Here is a 20,350-nt window from a genome sequence, read left to right on the forward strand (position 1 = left end):
CAAATGTAAAGAGTAATTACACTGACATCTTGATTGACTTAGGTAACCACTTTCTTACCTCAACATTACTGCTTTGTTTTTTCAACATTAAAGAAACTAAGAAATAATCCAATTTCTATTTGGATTCTGGTCTAATAGCTGACAAGGATTTGGCTTTATTCTAGTGAATAAAAATGTCATGAAAAAGGAGTTATTGAAGAGTTAGGAAGAAAAAGTGTAATGCACTAAATGATAGATTTTTTAAATCATCAGATTGTTTTCAGACATTCAGTTCCAAACTGGAACGAACTACCTCTGACAATAATTCCTTAAGAAAATGATTTTTCTAAATCGATCCATATAAACCAGGCTGAGTTATTAAGGAGAAAAATGCATTTAATAATATAGCATTTGATTGTGTATCATCCAGGAAAGGTGTACTGTAAAAAATGTTTTGATTATTAATTGACCGCTGGTAACTTTGGTGTCGTAAATACTTGTATTATATGAGGTAGACAGTTTTAAAAAAACTCTCCATTAGACAGACTTAAAATTTTGTAATAATATTTAAGGAAATGATAACATTATGAAAAAATGAAATATCCAATTAATGCTTAACTTTGTACAACTCGAATATAAACTTTAAAAATATTAGAAATTATAACATTTGAGTGCATATAACGTTTTGTACATTAGGATGAATTGCATGCTGTCCATTTCCTCTTTGCACTTTCAGTCACCTTAAATAAACAAATATATACAGCCTTAACAGAACAACAGTGCATCCAAAGCAAATGTGCATTTTAAATTATTTCTCCTGGCCAAGTCTTTTTTTCACTTAGCATTTTTATATTAGTATTTCTTATCATCCCCACCCTTTCTTTGACAGTTTGTAGTTCTCTGAACCAAACAAGCAACAGGTTTAGATTGGAAGACAGCAAAATCACTTAGGAAAAACTAAAACTCTTTTTAAGGGCTGGTACAAATTCCATTGATCAAACAACTTTATAGTCAAAGATGAGGAAGAAGCTAACTCTTCAAAGGGCCTACTCATGGGCAATGTTTGAAAACAATACTGGTGCAGGCTGGGGGAAAGTTCATGTTTTTGACTATCTGGGAATGGGTATTTCAATTTCTCTGTACTCTCTCTAGCTTCCTCCCAGAAGACAAATTCCACCCCTGTCTCCTTCCTTACTGCCTGTTCCCCATCTCCCACCCCAAGCTCAATGTAACACTTGGCTCTTTTCACAGTTTCTCATTACTAAGTTTTAAAAACATTGCCTAACTGATAATTACAATCTGAAACAATTCTTTTGGGGGAGCCCTGGGCTATTGCTGGCTGGTAATCTTTCTGGAATGTCAAAGAGAGGGGAGGGAACTTAGATTTTAAAGAAACTTCAGAGACAGGGACTTGTGTCCTCTTTCATCCCTCCCTTCCCCATTCCTGGCTCCTGGCCTGTCCCTTGATCCCCATCCTCCCTGAGGCCCACCATCTTCCCTCCTGATGGGACTCCTTCTACTTCTTGGTTCCTATTTCCTCCTTTGTAGCTCTTATCTTGTTTTGTTCCCCACTCCTGCCCATTTTTTTGGAACCGGGAAATCACTTTCCCCTTAGAAGAGCATGTCTGAATTTTGGCAAATTCTGTTGAAAGAAATCAATTAGAATCAGAAAGGGCATTTGGGTGGGCTACCTCCAGCCTGGGCTAATGCACCTCCGTGTCAGCCCCAGTCAGAGGCAGGCCTTGTGGTTTCTCATTATCCTTCAGGGGGTTCCATTTGGACTAATTCTTGTCATTCCATCCATACCAGTTTCCCTTGCCCCTACCAGAAAAAGCAACAATGAAGGCAGAGACCTGGGCCCTCAGGAGTGAGGTGAAGGTTGCCACTTCCTGGTACTGGAAGAGGCCAGGGCAAAGCTGGTAAACTCCCAGAGTACACAAATGGATGAGAGGAGCACTCATGGGCCCACCTCTCTCAAAGCTCTTCTATAGGCAGTACCATTCCTGATTTAACTATTCCTTTTGCCAGTTTCCCTATCTAACACTTTCTGTGTGGGAGGGCACAAGACATGGGCTATGAGATGGCCAGAGACCCCACCTTCTTTACACCAGTAAAAACCAACCAAACCAAGACGCGGTCAACGGTGATTCTTCCTCCCACATTGTTTCCCTTTTTAAACTGTTATTTTTTCAATCCATGGAGCAGTTGAGAAACGGGTATGCATCTCCTCTCCCCTCCCCTTCTACCAAAAGCTGTAAGACACACAAGGAAATCCAAAGCCACAGTAATAGAGAGAGAGAGAAAACACACACACACACACACACACCCAGAACAAAGAAATCCTCCTTGGCTTGCTTTTCCAGGGTGGCCAGGCAAGGTGTCAAAATCCGTATCTCCCTCTGGGCTGGCAGGTAGAAGGTACTGGGAAAGCTGCGCTCCCTCTCTCCCACCGGCTCTCACGTCCAGGCTGTTCCCTCGCCCTCAGCCTCCCCCAGCTCCAGCTTCCTCGTCCTCCTCTCTGCAGCCAGGCCTCTCCTGCAAGGTGGACCTTGGCCCGCCTTGGTTCCGGGCCAAGGCAGTGGGAAAGGCACCGCTACCTGCAGCCGCACGACTCCACCACCATGTCCTCGTACTGCTTGTAGACCACATTATTGCCCGCGTCGATGTACAGGATGCTGATGGGAGTCAATTTGGTGGGCACGCAGCAGCTGGGCGGGGTAGAGCCGGGGTCCATGGAGTTCATCAGCGTCTGGATGATGGCATGGTTGGTGGGCTCCAGGTGCGAGCGCAGCGGGAAGTCGCATACACCCTCGCAGTGATAGGCCTCGTACTCCAGGGGCGCGATAATCCAGTCGTCCCAGCCCAGCTCCTTGAAGTTCACGTGCAAGGGCTTCTTGCTGCAGCGTAGCCTGGACTTCTTGCCGTGACGCTTGCCATGGCGACTGGCGAAGGCCGTGCGCCGCCGCCGGCGGCCGGGCGAGGGCAGCCAAGGCCCGGCGTCCGGGGCGCCCGACGGCGGCGGCCAGGACCCCTCGGCGCCCACGCCCGGGCCCGCAGCCTCCGCCGACCCCAGCTGCTCGCGCATCTCTGCGAACAGGTTCTTGCGCTGGGATCTGGTGAACACCACGAGCAGGGCCCTCTCCTGAGGGGGCCGCACCCTCCGGCCGAAGCCCAGACTCCGCAGGTCCGGGGGCGGCGGTTGCTGGGGTCCCCGCGCGTGAGTCTCGGCCTCCCCGGCGTCCAGCTCGCCCCATGCGGCCCGCAGCTCCAAGCACAGCTGCTTCCAGGGCTGGTGGCGCAGCCCCTGCCACACGTCGAAGACTTCCCAGCCGGCCGGCGGCGCCCCCTGCGGGTCCAGGGTCCGCGCGTCCAGCAGCAGGGGCGAAAGGCACGGAAAGAGCTGCACGTGGAGCGGCCCGGCTGGTGGCCCCCAGGGCGCTGAGGGCGCCTGGCGAAACAGCCGCAGCTCCGCACCCACCAGCTCTTCTTTGTCTGAGAGCATGGACACATCAAACAAATACTTCTGTCTCCGGAGAGGAGTGTGCGAGAGATCGTCTGCGAGATAAAAAATAATTACAGTCAGTTTCACTTAAGGGGGAGATCAGCCCGGTGCTCTTCGGCCGCCCCGGGAGGAAAAGGGCGGGGAGTGGGGGCAGGTCGGCCGGGGAGTCCAGCTTGCCCGGCCCGGGGCCTGACCACCCCGGCTTCCCATCTGGCTGGTGCATGGCGCGGGGAAGTGGGGGCGCCAGGGCAGGCCCCCTCCTCCGGGTCAGCTCCGGACTCTCAGGGCGGAAGTCGGTGGCTGCTGGCGAGGCGGCGGCAGCCTACCGTGTTTTCCCCCCAAAAGGCTTGGTAACCACTAATGTGCCCTTTGTGGTCTCGAGCCTGGGCCGTGCTTCCCTCAGGCCTCCTCCAGGCTGAGGAGGAGGCTGGCTGGTGCTCGTTCACGTCTCAAATGTCACCTCCTCCAAGTAGCCATCCCTGACCACCCTGATCTAAAGTAGCCTCTCCAGGTCCCTATCAGAGGACTGGCTTGATTATCTTCCCGGTACTTAGGATTATCTACAATTACCTTGTTTATTTTTATCTCCTTAGTAGTCTGCCTTTCCCAGAAACACTCTGCCCGCCTTCACCAGCCCACAGGAGCTAGGCCGATGTCATAGTCCCCCTTGCTCCCCTCAGTGCCTAGGGCGATGCCTGACCTGGAGCACATGCCCGTCGGTTAAGTGGGAAACTTCTACCGCAGTGAGTCTTAATCTGGCTCACTAAAATGTCCTGGAGAACTGAAAAACTTCCAGGGCCAGGGCCTGATTCAGCCTATTGAGTCAATGTCTAAGGACAGGACTGGGCATGGGGTTTTGTTTATTGTTTGCTTTTTTTTTTTTTTTTTTTTTTTTTTTTTTTTTTAACTCCAAGATGATTTAAAGGTGTAGTTCTAGTTTAGACTCACTAGTCTGGGGTAACATTGCTGCCCATCAGGCGGTTTGGGTGGGTCCAACAGTGCAGGCAGAATGAAGAGCTGGTGAGGGATTTATTTATGTATTCACCAATCATTAAACAACAAACAAAACAGCCATGAAGTTTCAGAAGTATTGGGGACAGGGGGTGAGAAGTGAACAAACACACCTTGCATCTATCCATTGAGAACATCCTGCAGTCAATGAGAAAAATATATACCTGGAAGGCAGAAAACCTCAGCCAGGGACAAGTAGATACACACACACACACACAGAGAGAGAGAGGGAGAGAGAGAGAGAGAGAGAGAGAGAGAGAGAGAGAGAGAGAGAGAGAGAGAGAGAGAGAGAGAGACTTTCCCATCTCTCCTCCCACTTCCAATCTAAAATTCTCCCGCTTTGCAACTATTCCTGAAGATAAAAGGTTTGGTCATAAGTGAGAAAAAGAAATTTAGGACAGGTGAGGTAGGGGAGTATAACAGGCTTTTAAAATCCAAGGCAAATTCTTCAGAACCAAGGCAAAACTGGACTTCTTTTTTGACACATTTGTGCACGAAGCCAACTCCACTTCAATGTGCAAGGCGGAAAGCTAACCAGATTTTCCTGGGCTGCCTTCCCATAAAATATTTACAACCTAGCAAATACAAAAATCCCCAAAGCCCCCAGCCTTCCCCAGAAGCTAGTAAAGTTTGGGTCGATTTCAATAGTAAAAGTGTCACTGGGCCCAGCATCCAAGCCTCTGTACCAGTCCAGATGTAGCCCAGGGGCGCTGGCTCTGGAGCCTCAGCCACACCCAGTTTGTACTCGGGGCTGACCGTAGCATTGGCTGGTTCACTCTTACACACATGCCCCAACCTGAGATGGGGTGTGGGAAGGGTTAGAGAGGTGAAAAGGGAAAAGCTGCTGCAGGCAGTTGATTTATGGAAGCCAAGACCTTCAAACCGACCAGGGTCACATTAAAATCAGGGGGAATTCAGCACACTTTCTTCTCCTTCAAAGAAACCTGTGTCTGACAATGCTCAGCCACCACCCAGATCTCTGGACCTACTGCCTTAAGCTTGGCTTCCTGCCTCTCTCCCCAAACTAGGGATGAGATGAGAGCAACAAATCTAAGGCACTTGCTGCACTAGCTAAATGTTGTTAGGGATAACATATTTCTAATCTATATCCACCTGCACAGAACAGTTCTGAAAGGTAATTACTTGTATTATTCTCATTTTACAGATGAGAAAACCAAGGATTGGAGAAATTAAGGTATTGCCAAAAGTCAGACAGCTAGAAAGTGATGAAGCTAAGAGCCACACTTATGTCTATGTAATTCAGAGTTGGAGCATTTAGCCCCTAAGCCCCATTGCCTCTCCACTGTAGTCCAGGCACTAGAGTCTAAAAGTAACCAGAAGTGGCCAGTGTATAAGAAAAGGGGGAAAGAGTCCAAATTATTTGCAGGGTTTGCTAGGAATAAAATCTAGGCTCCCTTAGGAAATCATTTCCATCTTTGCTTACACAACTCTTGAGATGGTTTGCCACTGGCTGCAGTGTATTAGTCAGGTGTAAAGAATTATGATTTATTTCTCTCTCATGCAATATGGGAGAATCAGCCTGCTTTTGTTTTTACTCTTTTAAAAAATATATATGTGGGCCAATAAATGATTAATTTGCACAGCTGAGTTAAAACTGAGGCAAGCATCTATAGAGAAAGAGCTCTTACTGATTCTGCAGCCTTAGGATTTCTGATGATCTTTCCAGCAAGACCAGCCCACCCCTACCCTTTCCAGGTTTCAGTGCAAGAATGCAAATGGGACTTCAGCTAATTCTCTGTTCTCTTCCTACACCAGCTCTGTCACCTACTCCAAGGGGCCTCACCTGTGTGCATGTGGCCACTCCAGCTCACAGCTTAAAGCTGTGCAGTTTCACAGGTGCACACATCAGTGTTGTGATCTACCTTCGGGGGAACTGAATGGATGAAGAGTCTGTCCAGACCCTGGAAGTGAGCTTAGGGATATTTGGGCAAGAATTCTACAGCCCCGGTATCTGGAGCTTGGCCTGGAATAGTGACTCTTAAAGCCACTAAATCTGCAGTGGTCTTTAAATCTGAATCCTCAGCATCTCATAGGCACTGGCTAAAAATGCAAATTCTCTCTGGCTCTAGAGGCTTGTGGTAGGGTCTAGAATTTGCATTTCTAGTAAGCTCTCAGATAATTCTGATGCTGCTGATCCAAGGAATTACTCTAAGAACCACTGATCTAAGTGGGGGTTGTCCTCTAGGTTCTTTGAATTCACAACCAAGTAGGGAGGAGCACCAAACAAAGTGCTGTAAAGCGTAGGGCCAGGGCAGCATCTAAGGCAGTACTCACCAGGACCGAGTCAATTCTACCTCTCCCAGCCCATTTCTGGCCCCCAAAACCACCCCCATTTTTTTATCCTTTCAGCCACAAGTTCTTTCCCCGGGTCTCCAGTACCTCTAACCCCTAAACAGAAGACCCAAGAAGGTGGCTCCTCTGTGCACCTCCCCTGCAGACCACATTCCCCACCTGTCTAAACCTGCATCACAGAAATAGCTCAGAGGAGGCATCCAATCTGGGAAGTGAATATAACACCATGCACTGTTACCCTGAAGACACTTTCCCTGCTGCCTGCTGACCTGGCATCACAGAGCCTGGCTCAGCTGCTATGAGCCATCTGTGGGCAAAAAGCCAGACCTTCATACTCCCTTCCACAAGCCTCCTCTCCCATTAAGTCTTGTATAAATGAAGACTGATGTCATCAAATGATCCTCTCTCCCACCCCTTTGACTAAAAAAAATGCACTTATCACTTCAAAATCTGTGGCACTTTCCCATATCCTGGGAGTGAATCCTATGCTTTGGGTCCTTAAATTGAAATTGACCAGAAATACATGGTGGAAACTTTTTATTTCCCTTTTACTTTGCATCAACCTGGTTTGTTATAGCTTATTCACACCTCTGCTAACAGTGTCTGCTGAATATTAGACATACAAACATTTCCCGTTACAATTGCTGGATTTGGGCTTATCTTCTTTCCCTGGCAGGTGCATAGAGAACGGAGGGGGAAGAGAGAAAAATAAGAAGGAAGGAACAAACCGTGGCATATTAGAAGATACTCCTTCATAATGGTCAACAAGTTGGTAAAAGGCTGAAAGCACCTCAAACATATATTTCTGGTGTAGAATTTAGGAAAAATTTAAAAGAGGGGAGATGTTGGTCAAAGGGTACAAATTTTCAGTTAGGGTGAATATAAAATAAAATTTTAATTAAAAAAAAAAAAACCAAGAGAAGAAATGGTACCTATTTGCAAGGTAAGTACCATTGCACCCATTTTAAATGAGGAAACTGGCTTAGAAAGGAAAAGGGCATCTGTTCACGGTCACAGTACGTGGTTGGAGAAAGTTGGAGTCGCAAACTCCAGAGCAGAAAGAGAAGATGCCCGCAATGCCAAAGGCCAGACGCCTGGGGAACCTCAGCCCCAGGAGGACGGCATGAGGGAACGACACGCAGCTGCAGGACACTGTGCGCCTGCCCACTCCAGCCTGCCCACTCCAGCCTGCCCACTCCAGCCCCAGTGCCTTCTGCTGGGGTCTACTTCCTTAAGCTAGCCTGTAGAGGGTTTCCAAAAACCAGAAACTTCCTTTGGTTGGAGGTGGGAAGGGCCCAGCATTGCATTTTCCCAAGACATCTCTGAGATATATACTCAGTTTGAGGTCACTTTTGAGAGTCCTAGTTGGATTTTGTCACTTGCCTGGCTGTGCACCCACGGTTCCAGCTCTCCAGATTTGCAGGATTCTTGGCACGGCAGACTCTGGGCTCCACGAGATTCCTCCGCGCGCATCTGGCTCACATCTCTGAGTACGCAGTGACCCCGATAGTTACTGGTCAGACGTCCCGCCACGCCTCCAGCCATGTTCTCCGGAGGCACAGGCCCCGCGACTAGGCCACTATTCAGAAAGTCGAGAAGATAGTGGACTTCCTATCCCCAACCCCCAGGCAGGGAGAATCACCCATCTTTGCAAGAGAAACTCTAGGCACCTTTCCCTCACCCCCTCATTTTAGAGCCAGCAGCAGCATTGAGCGCTTGTAGGGCACCACCTTTGTGCTAGGCACGTGCTCAGAGCTTTAATGGTCTCTCTCACTGAATCTTCACAGCGAACGTCTAAGGTCAGGCCTACTGTGATACTCACTTATGGATGAAGAAACTGAAACTCTAAGAGGTATCTTGCCCATTGTCTTGAAACTAGCAAAGGAACAGGTGTTGAAGGTCCTAATTCCAAGTGCCCTGATCCCAGTCCTGCAGCCATGCCTCTCTACCAGGGTCCTGTTTGGGCAGGCAGCCAGGAAATAGGACATAACTTCATCATCAATGTAATCAAGGTGGGCTGGGTTCCCCCAGGATTTTTTTCTTTTCTTTTCTTTACTACAAAGAAGACCTCCAAGCTCAAAATTCATGACTGGGCTTGGAGTCATTTTCTCAACTAGGTCTCTCACGTTCAGCACTGCACTGAGGGGGCAAAGTCCATCAGGTTGGAAATAGAGCCAGGTGTACTGGGTGAATAAAAATGAGCCACCAACCCTTCCCCCTGGAGTGTGAAGGGCTTTAAGGGGAATCTGTGTGCCTGAGGAGATACTCATCCTGAGTCAGGCCTCTGTTGAGATCTGAGCTTTGCAAGCTGCTGATGCATTGCTAGCATTCTTACTGAGATGTGAGTTCAGGAAGCAATCCATACAACTCACCCTTTCCAGGGTGCTCTTTCTTAACCCCAGTACTCATGCCTGACCCCCCAGCATATAATCGTAAGAGCAAACAGTGATGTAGCACTAAATCTGTGCTGGGCATGATTTAAATTCTCAACTTGTAGTAACTCATTTAATCCTCAAAATCACTTCTGAGACAGCCATCATTCTAAACTAAAAGAGACAGCTTGAGTAACTGGCTCAAGATACTAAGTAGTAGAGCGGGCAGTCTGGCTCCAGTATCTGTGCCACCACCCTAGACATCCTAGCCCTGATCTCTGTGCCTTGTAGAAACCCTGAGAAACTCTTCGATGCTCCCTGTGCCGACAGGAGTCACTCACTTCAGCAGAACTGCAGCAGTCATTCCTTCAGCAGAAGGAATGTTGATGATTGGACTTGTGAAAGAATTTATAAGGAAATTTAACAGGGCTACAGAGGGGTGCAAATGAGATAAGGTGTGAAAGAAAGACTTCTGAACGCAAATGTCAGTCATTACTGATGATGTGGAACGAGCATAGGAATTTAAAGTCTAAGAGACATAAATTTGAGTCCTGATCTGTGACTTAGTGGCTGGGTGACCTTGGGTAGACTGGGTCACATAATCTCTCCCAGCTTCATATGCCTCAGCTATAAAATGAGAGAACCACCTCTACCTTGCAGGATCATTGTAAAGGTCAGAGTCAAAGTACTCAGGGATGTGCATGGTACGTGGAAACGTTCAATGAATGCAGTCAATATTTCTGTAACTACTTACATCTTCTAGGGGAAGGTGCACCTGTCCTCCTCTTGACTTCCTTTGAAATCCAGTTCTCTGGACTTCAATCCTTGTGGTCCAGGTGTCTCCACAAGATTCCAGAAGTGAGTGGAGGAAAGGTGCTAGGAACCATGGGAAAGATGAAGACGCTTCCAGTTCCTGCTTATCTTAAGTCAAGTGAAAGTCAAGGCTCATGGAGGCTGCAGCATCACCTCATCATCCCGATTCTTCTCAGTCCTGTGAGGCCATATCACCACTGCTGTCCCTCCCACAGTGCCAGGTGAATAGACAACCTCCACCCCAACCACATCAAGGATCAGGCCCTTCCTGCAGGTTTCCTCTTCTGCAGGGGTCAAGGCCAGTGACAGCGCTTGTGCTAACCCAAATGATTCCCAGGCTGGCAGTGCAGCCCTGAGAGGCCTGAGGATCTTTTTCTTTCCCGGCTTTGGTATCCTTTTGTGGGGGCACAATCTGACCACAGGGCCAGTCTGGGGTGGGGATAGAGAGGCAGATGTTACTGATCTTCACTGTACAAAGGGCCAGACACATATTGATGGGGAGGGCTGCAATGGAGGACCCCTTGGGCTGCAGCATGAGGCTAGGTCTGTGGTGCTTGTCACTTTTGAAGGAAGGTTTCATTGGCAGGTCTGTCCTCAGTGTGTGTTCCTTCTCATTGCACACTCACCAGTCCAGCTTTTCTCATGTCTCTTGGCTTCCCCAGAGCCCTCCCCAACAGCTTGCCCTGTATTTCTCCTTCCAAAGACCAGAGGGGTCCAAGGCGAGTCTTCCATGGAGTCTTGGAGAGGCTTTTCCACTCTCTCCCTCAGGCCTCCAGATGTAGGCCCTTCTCTTCCTGAGGGACCTGGGCCTTGTAGACTCCACAAGTTAAGTGGTTCTGGTGGCCTGCCTGGATCCCTTGGAGAAATCCCAGTATCGGTATAGCAAGCGCTGGCTCAAAGTGAGGCAAATGAATGAGAGTGGAGAGAAAGAAAAGAAAGGGGATCCTCGAATCCCACTCAACTGAAAACAGCTTCACACCCCTCACCTCGGGACCTCAGCAGGGCCTTTAATGGCCTTAGCTCTAACCCTAAGATGCCTGTTTCTGACAAGCAGTGATGACTGGAGAGGAGCCCTCTCCCCTGAGTGCTGATCACCGCATCAGGAGCTCCAAGGCGCTTTAGGGAAACTCCTTTTGTTTTTAGAGGATGAAACAGATTCATTTACAAAGTAGTTTTCCTGAACTTAGTTAATGACCCTGATGGCCGCGTGCTCTCTTGAAGGGCCAGGCAGGCAAAGCTGAGATCAAGGACACTTCACTGTACTTCTCTTTTCAACGGGGTCCCATTCTGGGCTCCCGACCACAGCGGCTCAAATCTTAATTTGGCATCACTACAGATGAAACCCAAACCGAAGCTCTCGTACTGTTCCCGCAGTGAGCCCTCCCTCCCTCCCCATCTCACTGCGACGGCGCACGGGGCCTGCCCTTCACCTGGGGCCCGGACCTGGGGGGTTGGCTAGGGGCGGCCTTCCCTGCACTGTCGACCGGTAAGTCACCCGGAAGCCCAGGGGAGCAACCAGGTCCTCCAGGAAGGCTAGGGGAGCGGAAATGGAGGAATCCTCAAGCTGCCATCGGAGCTGGAATATGACAGGGAGGCTTGGCTTAAGTTTTGAAATCAAAAGTAGAAGGAAGGGTGTCCATTTTATGCGGCTTCCGCTCCCTGACCAGTTCTGAGGTTGCAGGTGGGGACGAGGGTTCAAACTGGCTTGTAGTCGCGGGGAGGATATTGGACTCAGTGCGCGGGAGAAACCGCTGTGCTGTGCCCTTTAAGGTGCTGGGCCGGGTGCAGCCTGGGAGGAAGGGAGAGCCGCAATCTCTGTCTGCGGCGTTCATATAGGTCTGACTTTCGAAACAATTTAGCAAAATGAGATTCGTGGGCCTTAGTCTATTCCTAGTTAATTTCCCTCCACACTGAGCTTCGGAGCGGCAGTGGGCTGAGAAGTGGAGTGGGAGCTGGACCAATTTGCCTAGAAGCCAGGTTTGAAAAGCAGGCGCACCGATTCGCCTGAACTCCTAAGTTATTCAGGGATGCCCTCCGCACCCCACTAAAGCCAATCCCCTGCGCTGCCCCTGTTCCCGCCCTCTGCCCCTCTCCCCAGGCTAAACCAGCCTGGGCTAGAGGCCCGCCCCTCGCCTCTTTCACGCCCACTCTCGGGTCCCTAAACCGTGCCCCGCCCCCAGGCGCCGGGGCCACTAGCGCCGCAGCGCGCGCTTCCCTAGGAACGTTGTCCAGCGCCGCCCGCCGCCCGCCCCTTCCAAGCTCTTGCAGCCCCTCACCCCAAGTAGACCCAACCCTCAGTCCCCAGCAATGCTAATGGACTGTCTTAGAAGGCAGAGAACGGCAACCCTGGAACCCATTAGTCCAAGGAGGACCTATTTAATTTCTGTAAACAGGAGATACTATTTAACAGACTTTGAGCTTAAAAATAAACAGTCAGGGCTTGGGGTGGGGGATGGAGGGATGTCAAGCAACGGAATGGCACTGTGAATCCACATTCCGGCATTCCACACCTCGAGGGCTCGGCTCGATTCAGTCCCCTGGTCCAAAGAGCGTCGTTTGACCCGGGTTATTCAATACCCGAGGGGTTATCGAACTAATGCCCTTCCTTTTACTTAAAAGCGCCCAAGGATTATTGTTGATTTGCTCTGGGGCCTTTGGTGCACGCAGTAGTCCTAGCAGGAAACAAAAATTCTTGTTCTGCCCTATTTCTATCATACCTTCTTCCTCTCCACCTCTCCATCTCATTCCCTTCTTCCTTCTCCTCCACCGCCCCAGAAAGACGTCACCACGTTCGAGGAGGTGTGTAAGAACCCCAAGGACTCCAGCTAAGAAAAACATGTGGTGTTAGGGCCTCCGATGCAGTGCCCTGCGTTCCCCGCGGGTCCAGGTGACACGCATCCTCTCCGGTCGGAAAGAGGAGCTTTCAAGTCCTGATTGAATTGGGGGGTCGGGAGGGAGGAGAAGAGGGATTCGCAAGGCCTGTCGTGATCTGTGGTTTCAGTGACTTTTTTCTTTTAATGCGCAGAAACCACAAGGATGTTTGAGCAAGTTTTTAGATCCCCTCCCCCACCGGCAACTCCACCGCGCAAACTCCCAGAGGCCCGAGAGCCTCCCGCGTTAAGGAAAACGCTATGTCCGTCTCAGATTAGCCTCCTTTGCCAAGGAAACTCGCCAAGAATCCCTGCGCAACCTGCGCTCTCGCTGTAGAACATACTAGGTGGTCTTTCTTGCTCTCTTTTTAGAATCTTCTTGCTTTTCCCTGTAAGGCAGACCTTAAGGCCTTAAGGATTGGAACTGCAATAACTGATGTTTAACAGCAAGTCAGTGGCTAAGAGTTTGGTCTGTGGCCTTAAATATGCCTTAGTTATTCGAACCAGAAAAGCAACACTAACTTTTAGTTTAAGACTTCTTTCCCTTACCCCCGGGCTTTTTGCAGGACCTTCCAGTTCACCTGACTGGAGGAGGACCCTGAACCTGGACGGTGGCGCAAAATCCGTGTCCGCGCCCATGCAGGCGCACCCTCACACGCACACACTTGAACGCTTAGCAAACCTTTTCCAAGGCTGTTCCCTCTTTCCGGGGAAATAAAGCCTAGATTGGAACCTTCTGCCCAGCTTCCTCATTTGGCCGTCTGGTCTGCATTAGTGTTTTTATAAGGGACTCAAACAAATCGAATACAAGGTCACCAAATAATTAACAGTTGTGAATTCCCTCCGTCCCCATTAAAATACTTCCCTGCTTATATTTCATTTTCGGTTTGCCAACGACAACAGGGTACCGGCAAAAACACTGCCGAGTTGATTACACCACTCTGCGGCCCAGGTCCACCCAGAAACCCGCTGTTTTGCGTAACATGAGGTACCAGATGAACTTCAATCGCGAGGGAACTACGCAACTCTCTGAATGCCCTACCTACAGCCAGGCTATTCCCAGAATGGTCCTGCTCTGCCCTTTGATAATCACGACCCAGAAGGTGAACGGAGAAGCCAACAAACAACCAGTGGCAAACTGTCTTGACAGTTATTTCTAGGGCATCAAGTTCTTCAAGGATGTTCCCATCTCGTTTTGATTTTTATCTGTTCCTTACTGCCTCCTTTTTGAGAGTATTATTACAACAAGAAAAAAGTAAAGGGTATTCTTATTTCAAAGTAATCTGGAAACCTAACTCACAGTAATAGTCTTAGACTTATTTTGGTTCTCTCATTCTTGAGAGTTGTTTTTTCCCCTTGTTGAAATTATGTGGCACTTTTCACTACATAAACTGAAGTCTGAGTCAGTCTCTCTCTCTCTCTCTCTCTCTCTCAGCCCTGCTGAATTCATAGAACTAATTGTCTGGCTTTCTCAGGCCCCAGGGCTGGGGATCCAGGGCCCCAGGACTAGTAGCCTTTTAATGAGTCATTTCATGAGCAAATTGTAATTTTACCATAACCAACCTTGTCCGTTCTCATCCCATGATGGCACTGAAACACATATGCACACACCTTCTCACGCTTATGGATCCAACATCATTTTAAAAGCACAATATAAGAGCATTTTTTAAAATCAGGGATAACATGGTTTGTGCCTCTGCTAAAATAAGAACAGGAAGAAGCAAGGCACACCAAAATTCAGACCCTCACACCTAGTTTCACTCACACTCCTAACTTGGTCTTAAGTGACTGCAGACAAATTATTAGACTGGGGGGAAATCTTTCCATTTTTTGTCTTCCGCTTCTTGTCACCATCCATTAGAAACCACCTCACCCCTTAAATTATCTACACAGTGCTCTAGTTATACATGCAGGGTCTTGAATCTTATATGAGCCCCACCTCTCACTAACTGTGTGACCTCAAGCAACTTGCTTAACTCCTCTGTCTTCTTTACTTCACCTATAAAACGTGGTGATGATAGCGTTTTCCTAGGAAGTAGTTGTGATAACTAAGCGAAATAATTCATGTAACAAAATTTAGTGCAATACTTGGTACACAGTAAATTTTCAATAAATCGTGATTACTATTACTCCTAGGTGTCTGGAGAGCATACTGAAAGAAGGGACCTGTTTTAGGTTTTTGTTGTCGTTGTTGTTGTTGTTGCTGTTGTTGTTGTTGTTATTGCAATAAGTTCTCCTCCTGGAGGATAGGGAGAAGTGGCCCGGGATGGGGTAGTACAGAACTTGCTTTCTTTATAAACCTAAAGCGTTCTTCATTCACTTTGGGCAGAGTTTATGCCTGCTCTCCCACTTTCAACCATAGGCTTCAGGTGTAACTTTGGGGTTTCCGGGTACGGAAGGCTTTTTACAGAGCATGTCGCCCATGCCTCCTGGACTGGCTTCGGGGCTCCTTTTCTTTCCTTCGCTCCTCCCCTTGGGGGACCCCTGGCTCCTCCGAGCCAGGCCAGCCCCACTCGACGGCGATTTAAACATCCCTCAGGCGAGGCGGCAAGTTAGCGGAGCTGGCCCAGCTCTAGGCGGGCCGCTGCTCTTTCCTCCTCGCCAGGCTGTCCACGCTTTGGGGGAGGGGACCTTAGGGGGTTTGGCGCGGTTAAGAGCCCCATGTGAGAGGGGCGGAAGTCCTCCCCAGGAGCCGGGGATGCGCGGCTGGCGGGTCCCTTCCATCACGGGAGACGAGACACCGTTTGATGTGTTATGACATGAACCCTCAATTAGATCGCTGAGTTGAAACACTCCAATCAGGGGCCCGATGCTAAGCAAGCCCCGGAAGGTCCAGCCTGAGGTCACCGCCGGTGACACATCAAATCAAAATCAGTGAGAGGGAAAGTGAGGCTTTCCCTTTATCAAGCTGGGGCTGCAGCCAGCAACGCATCCCCTCCTCTACGCACCCCTCCTGCCCGCGGCTCCGCACTCCTTCACCCCCGCGCGGCGTGCGGCAAGCCGCACCGCCTTCCCAGTCAACGAACTGCCTTTCTTCGCATTTTCTGGGAACCTGGAGACGCCGAGGAGACCGCGCCTTTGAAGCTGCGGTCCGGGTGGTCATGCAGCGTCTCCTCCCGCTGTGGACCGCTCGCATCCGCATCCCCAGCCCTCGACGGCATTCCGGGGTTGTAGCGGGCCTTGTGGATCTTGGTCCTGCTAGTCTGGAGGCCTTGGCTGGGGAACAGAGGCCTCCCCAGACTGGGTGCACATGCAATCCCTCCTCTATCTCCAGGATCCGGGGCTCACAGCGCAGTGGCGGGGGTGGGGGTGGGGGTGGGGAAGCTACAGGGCAAACTAGGGTAAAGTGATTTCTCGTCTACGCCGGATTTGGGGCCCCCCAAGACTTCTCCCCAACCGTTGTCTGAATGCCACAGGCTTCCGGAGACACCTCCGAACAGCCCTCAGGGTCTTTTGGTCCTGTGCCAAACTCACAGGGCACAGCGAACCAGTTAGGGTGCCCACTTGGGGGAGGGGCGGAGATTCTTGCCACTTTATTCCCGGGCAAAGAAAATCCGCGCCCAACCGCTGGTCAGCCTAGGCCTCTGGGACTTCTCTTGAGGAAGGGCCTCTTGAGCAGTCTTCTCTGAGCTTCCTTAGCCTCCTTCCGCAAGTGTAGTACAGAAAGTGCACGATTAACAGCGGACTTGGAGGTACAGAAACAACTGTAGCAAGGCGTGCGTCTTGGGGAGGGTAGGTGAGCTGCGCGGGCAACACGGAAGCTAGGGACTCAGTTGCACCACTACGAAGAAGCCACGTGTCTTTGCAAAGGTGACTTTAGTAGTCCTAAAATCACCATAAAATACCCGGCGTTAATTTGCCCTCTGGACCTTTCAGCAGCTCATGAACCTCGCTGACCTCGGGCTGCAGCGGCTAACCCGACGCGGGCAGGACCCTGGAGCAAGGAGCGCGACTACGAGTGAGAGGCGGGGACTGGAGCCGGGGAAGAGCCTGGGGCTGGGATAGGGGGGCGGGCGCCCTTAGCCTGCTCTAAAAAGCTTAGGAGATGTGCGAGCACCAAGTGTAGCAGTGGCTGAAGCAGCTTCCGAACCCCGAACCCCAGCGCTGCAAGGTTTCTGGGCAACCCCACTTAACTGGGAGCAGGTCAAAGTTATGGAGCTAAGTCTAGGGAGGATGGAGGAGTGGATATCTGCCTAAATCTCATTTATCCCCTCATTTTCTTCCTTCTCTTTCCCCTTCCTTTCCTTTTTCTCCCTTCCTTTCCTGTCTCCTTCCACATTATTGTCTCTCTCCTTTAGAAGCTGAGTTTCCGATGCCTGTGGATCCTTCCCTATTTCTGGGACCAGAGGTGGTGCGAGGTTTTCTTGAGGGCACTGGTCACGCTGCAGATCAACGCCGGTGACCAGAAGGGGCCGCAAGGGTTTCCGCAGATACCCACACATGCAGGCGCCTCCACAGAGGGTACCAGGGATTTCCCCGACCCCCACCAGCCCCCAGGAATAGCGCAGAGAGAGGAACGTCGCCTGGCTGAGAAAGGTGGATGGGCATACCGGTGTACCTTTGTGTATTAAGTACCCACAACCTCCGAACTTAGCCGTCCCTGTCCCGGCCCGCCCAACTGCTGCTCCGCATCTGCGGAAACCACTCGGGTTGAGGCCTCGGAGCAGCCGGGAGCGCCACGCTGGAGCAAAAAAGCCGGAGGGCGCAGGGCTACAGCCCGGCTGACCACCTCCGCACCCAGCACGGGGACCAACCGAGAACCCGCGTGGCGTCAGGACCAAGGGGCTGCCCGACGCCACTCGTGGACTAGCTCCTCAGACTGTGGGATTCGCTAGTGCCGGCTTTGCCCAGGGCTTTCCAAGGCTCTCTCATGCCCTAGATCTGCCCCAGCAGCTCAGGCCTTGAACTGCGAACCCAGTATCGGAGACACCGATTCCATCAGTCCCCATCCCGGCCCCTCTCCAGCCGGGTTCATCCGCCTGCTGCCTCCCTTCCTCCTCGTTTCCCCCACCAGCCACCAGACAAGCGGCAACCACGCCGCCTTCTGCAAAAGAGGAAGAAGGAAAGAAGGGAGAGAGAAAAAAAGCAGGGGGGGAAGGAAAGGAGGATTAGAGACGAATAGAATCTGCAGCCGCATTCAGAAACTTACTCGGGCTTGAGAAAAACAATTTAAGAAAAGTAAAAGGGAAGTGTCCAGAGTGGGAAGGGAATTCACAAATGCAGCCTCCGGCGGGAAGAGCGCCCTGGCTGCGGAGCTCCAGGGGGAAGCGTCTTCTTTGCCACTTACCTAGTCCCCTGTCTACAAAGCTGGTGATCGTGTTAGCCGACTTGGAAGACTGGAAAAAGCTGGCATTGATGCCCAGCTTCTCGGCGATGGAGTAAGTTCTGTAGATTGACAGCATGTACTCGTGGGGCACCACGCGCGGACCCCTGCCTGGCGGCTCCTGCGCCCGGGGCTGCTGAGCCTGGGGCTGGTCCTGAGGCCGCGGCTGTGGCTCCTGGCCCTCCCGGCCCGCGTCACTCTCGCGCGGCGCCCGCTGCATCTTCCCTTCCTTGCGGCTCCGCATGCCCTTGGTGGAGCCCAGCTCGGCGGACGACGAGGAGGATGAGATGGAAGCCTGCTGGAAACCGGGCAAATCCCACAGAAAACTGATGAGGAAGACGGCGGAGAGCAGGATCCTGGGAGTATCCATGGCGGGCAAGTGGCTGCGTCTCCCCAAGAGGCGGTGGCGGCAGCGCAGGACGCGCGGGACACGGAGTGGCTGGACAGCGGCCGGGGCCCGGCTCCTCGGGCGGACTCGGAGTGCGAGGAGCCGGGTCCCAGCCACACAAACCCCGGCCCCGCCACGCCCCCTCCCGCCCCTCGCCGGGAGGGGAGGAATGAGGAGGGAGGGCAGAAGAGGGGTGGGGAGGGTGGGAGGAGAGCCGGGTGGTGCGGGCCGGAGGTGTGGGGGAGAGGGGCCGCGGTGCGCCGGTGTGGCAGGAAGACGCAGCGCCCCCGCGGGACGCGCGCGGGGTTGCCGGGCGGTGCGCGCGGCGCGGGCCGCAAGCGCTGACCAGGGGAAGGCGGGCGCTGCCGGCCGGTGGCGGGGGAGTAGAGGCTGGCCCACCTCGCCAGGGTCCCCCTCGAACTCCCGGAGGTGCGGTCCCTCCGCAGCGCGGCCCCGGCTTTCGGTCCCCGCCAGCCGCCTCCACCTTCCTGGGATCCAGCGGCCCGGGAGGAGGGAAGCGGCGGCGGCGCCCCCCAGAGACGGCTTGGGGCAGGCAACTCTGCTGCAGGCTGCGCGCTGCCTCGGGGCGGTGGTACCTTCCCTCCTTGGCCCCAACCGCCAGGCCTGCCGTTCGTGCCCCTCAGGGGCCAGCCCCGAGCCAGAGAAGCCTCTCCGTGGGCCAGGCCCAGGGCCCAGCTCGGAACAGCCCCGTTTTCTCGGTGGGGTATCGCTCTCCACAAAGACAGGCGTCTATTCCCGACCCTCGAGGTCAGGCAAAGGCCACGAGTCTTTAGAGTTTGGATCGATGCTAAAAGCTGCTGCGCTCCCCTGCAGGCCCCAGCCTCTCCTCTCGCAGTCCCCAACCTCTTCTGACGCAGACTTTAGCTGCTCCACTTCGTCGTCGGCTCCCGGGATCCTCTCCCTCTCGCGGCCTGTCCCCCGCCTCCACTGCATCCCCATTTTCCCTCTCTTCTTTCCCTCCCGCCTGCAGGACTTCCTCCTTCCCCAAGTTCCTTCTGCATTCCAATCCCTCTTTCCCCAGCCTGCTTTTCTTCTCACACTGCCCTCCCATCTCACACTGTCTTCCCACCCTCTCTCTTCCCGGCCTCACCCTGCTTCCAGTGGACCCCTCCCTTTGCAGCTCTACCCCAATCTGTTTCTCTTCAGCCCAGCCTCGCCCCATCACGAGTTTCCTTTATCTGTCCCCAGATTCCCCGTGCCTGTCTTCCCCGCCCACTGCCTCGCTCATTCCTGGGCCTGCACGCTGAAAGGCGAGGCAGCGTAGCGCTGCTTCTGTCTGCCACAGTTCTCTGCCCTGGACTGCTATGGACAGAAGACTTTCCCTGAGTATTGATTGGGTGCTCAGGCACCAACCATATAGTACCCTCCTTTAATCGTGCCAACAGCTTTGTGAGGTTGGCGTTGACTATTTTCACCTTCACGGATGGAAAAAAAAAAAAAAAAAGACTCAATGGAGATAAGTGACTTTTCCAAGGCCACTCTGCCAAGAGATTATGCAGCAAGGGACAGAATCCAGGCTCCCACCCCAAGCCCAAGATTCTTCCCCCTACAGCATAGACAGTCATTCCTGGCCCAACTTCTCTATTTCAGTTCTTGCTTTTTTCTTCTCTTTATGGTTCCACTTGATCTTAGGTGGCTGCTTCCTCCGCCATCTACTTTCTGTGTGTGCTCCCAGTCTCTCTAATCTCCTCCCTCTCACTTTCTTCCCCCTTCTTCCTTTTCTTTTTCATCACCTCTTCTGTCCTACAGGGACCACTC

General features: G+C 51.8%; 1 protein-coding gene across 1 annotated transcript; it reads right to left on the bottom strand.

Moving 5' to 3' along the window:
* Nucleotides 1-358: 358 nt before the first annotated feature.
* On the bottom strand, nt 359-19,572 carry GDF6 (growth differentiation factor 6). The gene is made up of 2 exons (XM_010375067.2): nt 18,148-19,572; nt 359-3,534 (listed from the first exon to the last, which is right to left on the bottom strand). Exons 1-2 carry the CDS (start codon nt 18,551-18,553, stop codon nt 2,573-2,575), a joined length of 1,368 nt encoding a protein of 455 aa, XP_010373369.2. The 5' UTR covers nt 18,554-19,572; the 3' UTR covers nt 359-2,572.
* Between the last annotated feature and the right edge of the window lie 778 nt (nt 19,573-20,350).

This window comes from Rhinopithecus roxellana, chromosome 9, assembly GCF_007565055.1.
Source record: "Rhinopithecus roxellana isolate Shanxi Qingling chromosome 9, ASM756505v1, whole genome shotgun sequence".
NCBI lineage: Eukaryota > Metazoa > Chordata > Mammalia > Primates > Cercopithecidae > Rhinopithecus > Rhinopithecus roxellana.

Coding starts and splice junctions, on each gene's coding strand:
- GDF6 (XM_010375067.2), bottom strand. CDS start 18,553: ATGGATACTCCCAGGATCCTGCTCTCCGCCGTCTTCCTCATCAGTTTT. Junction 3,535..18,147: donor CTTTGTAGACAGGGGACTAG/GTAAGTGGCAAA, acceptor TTTATCTCGCAG/ACGATCTCTCGCACACTCCT.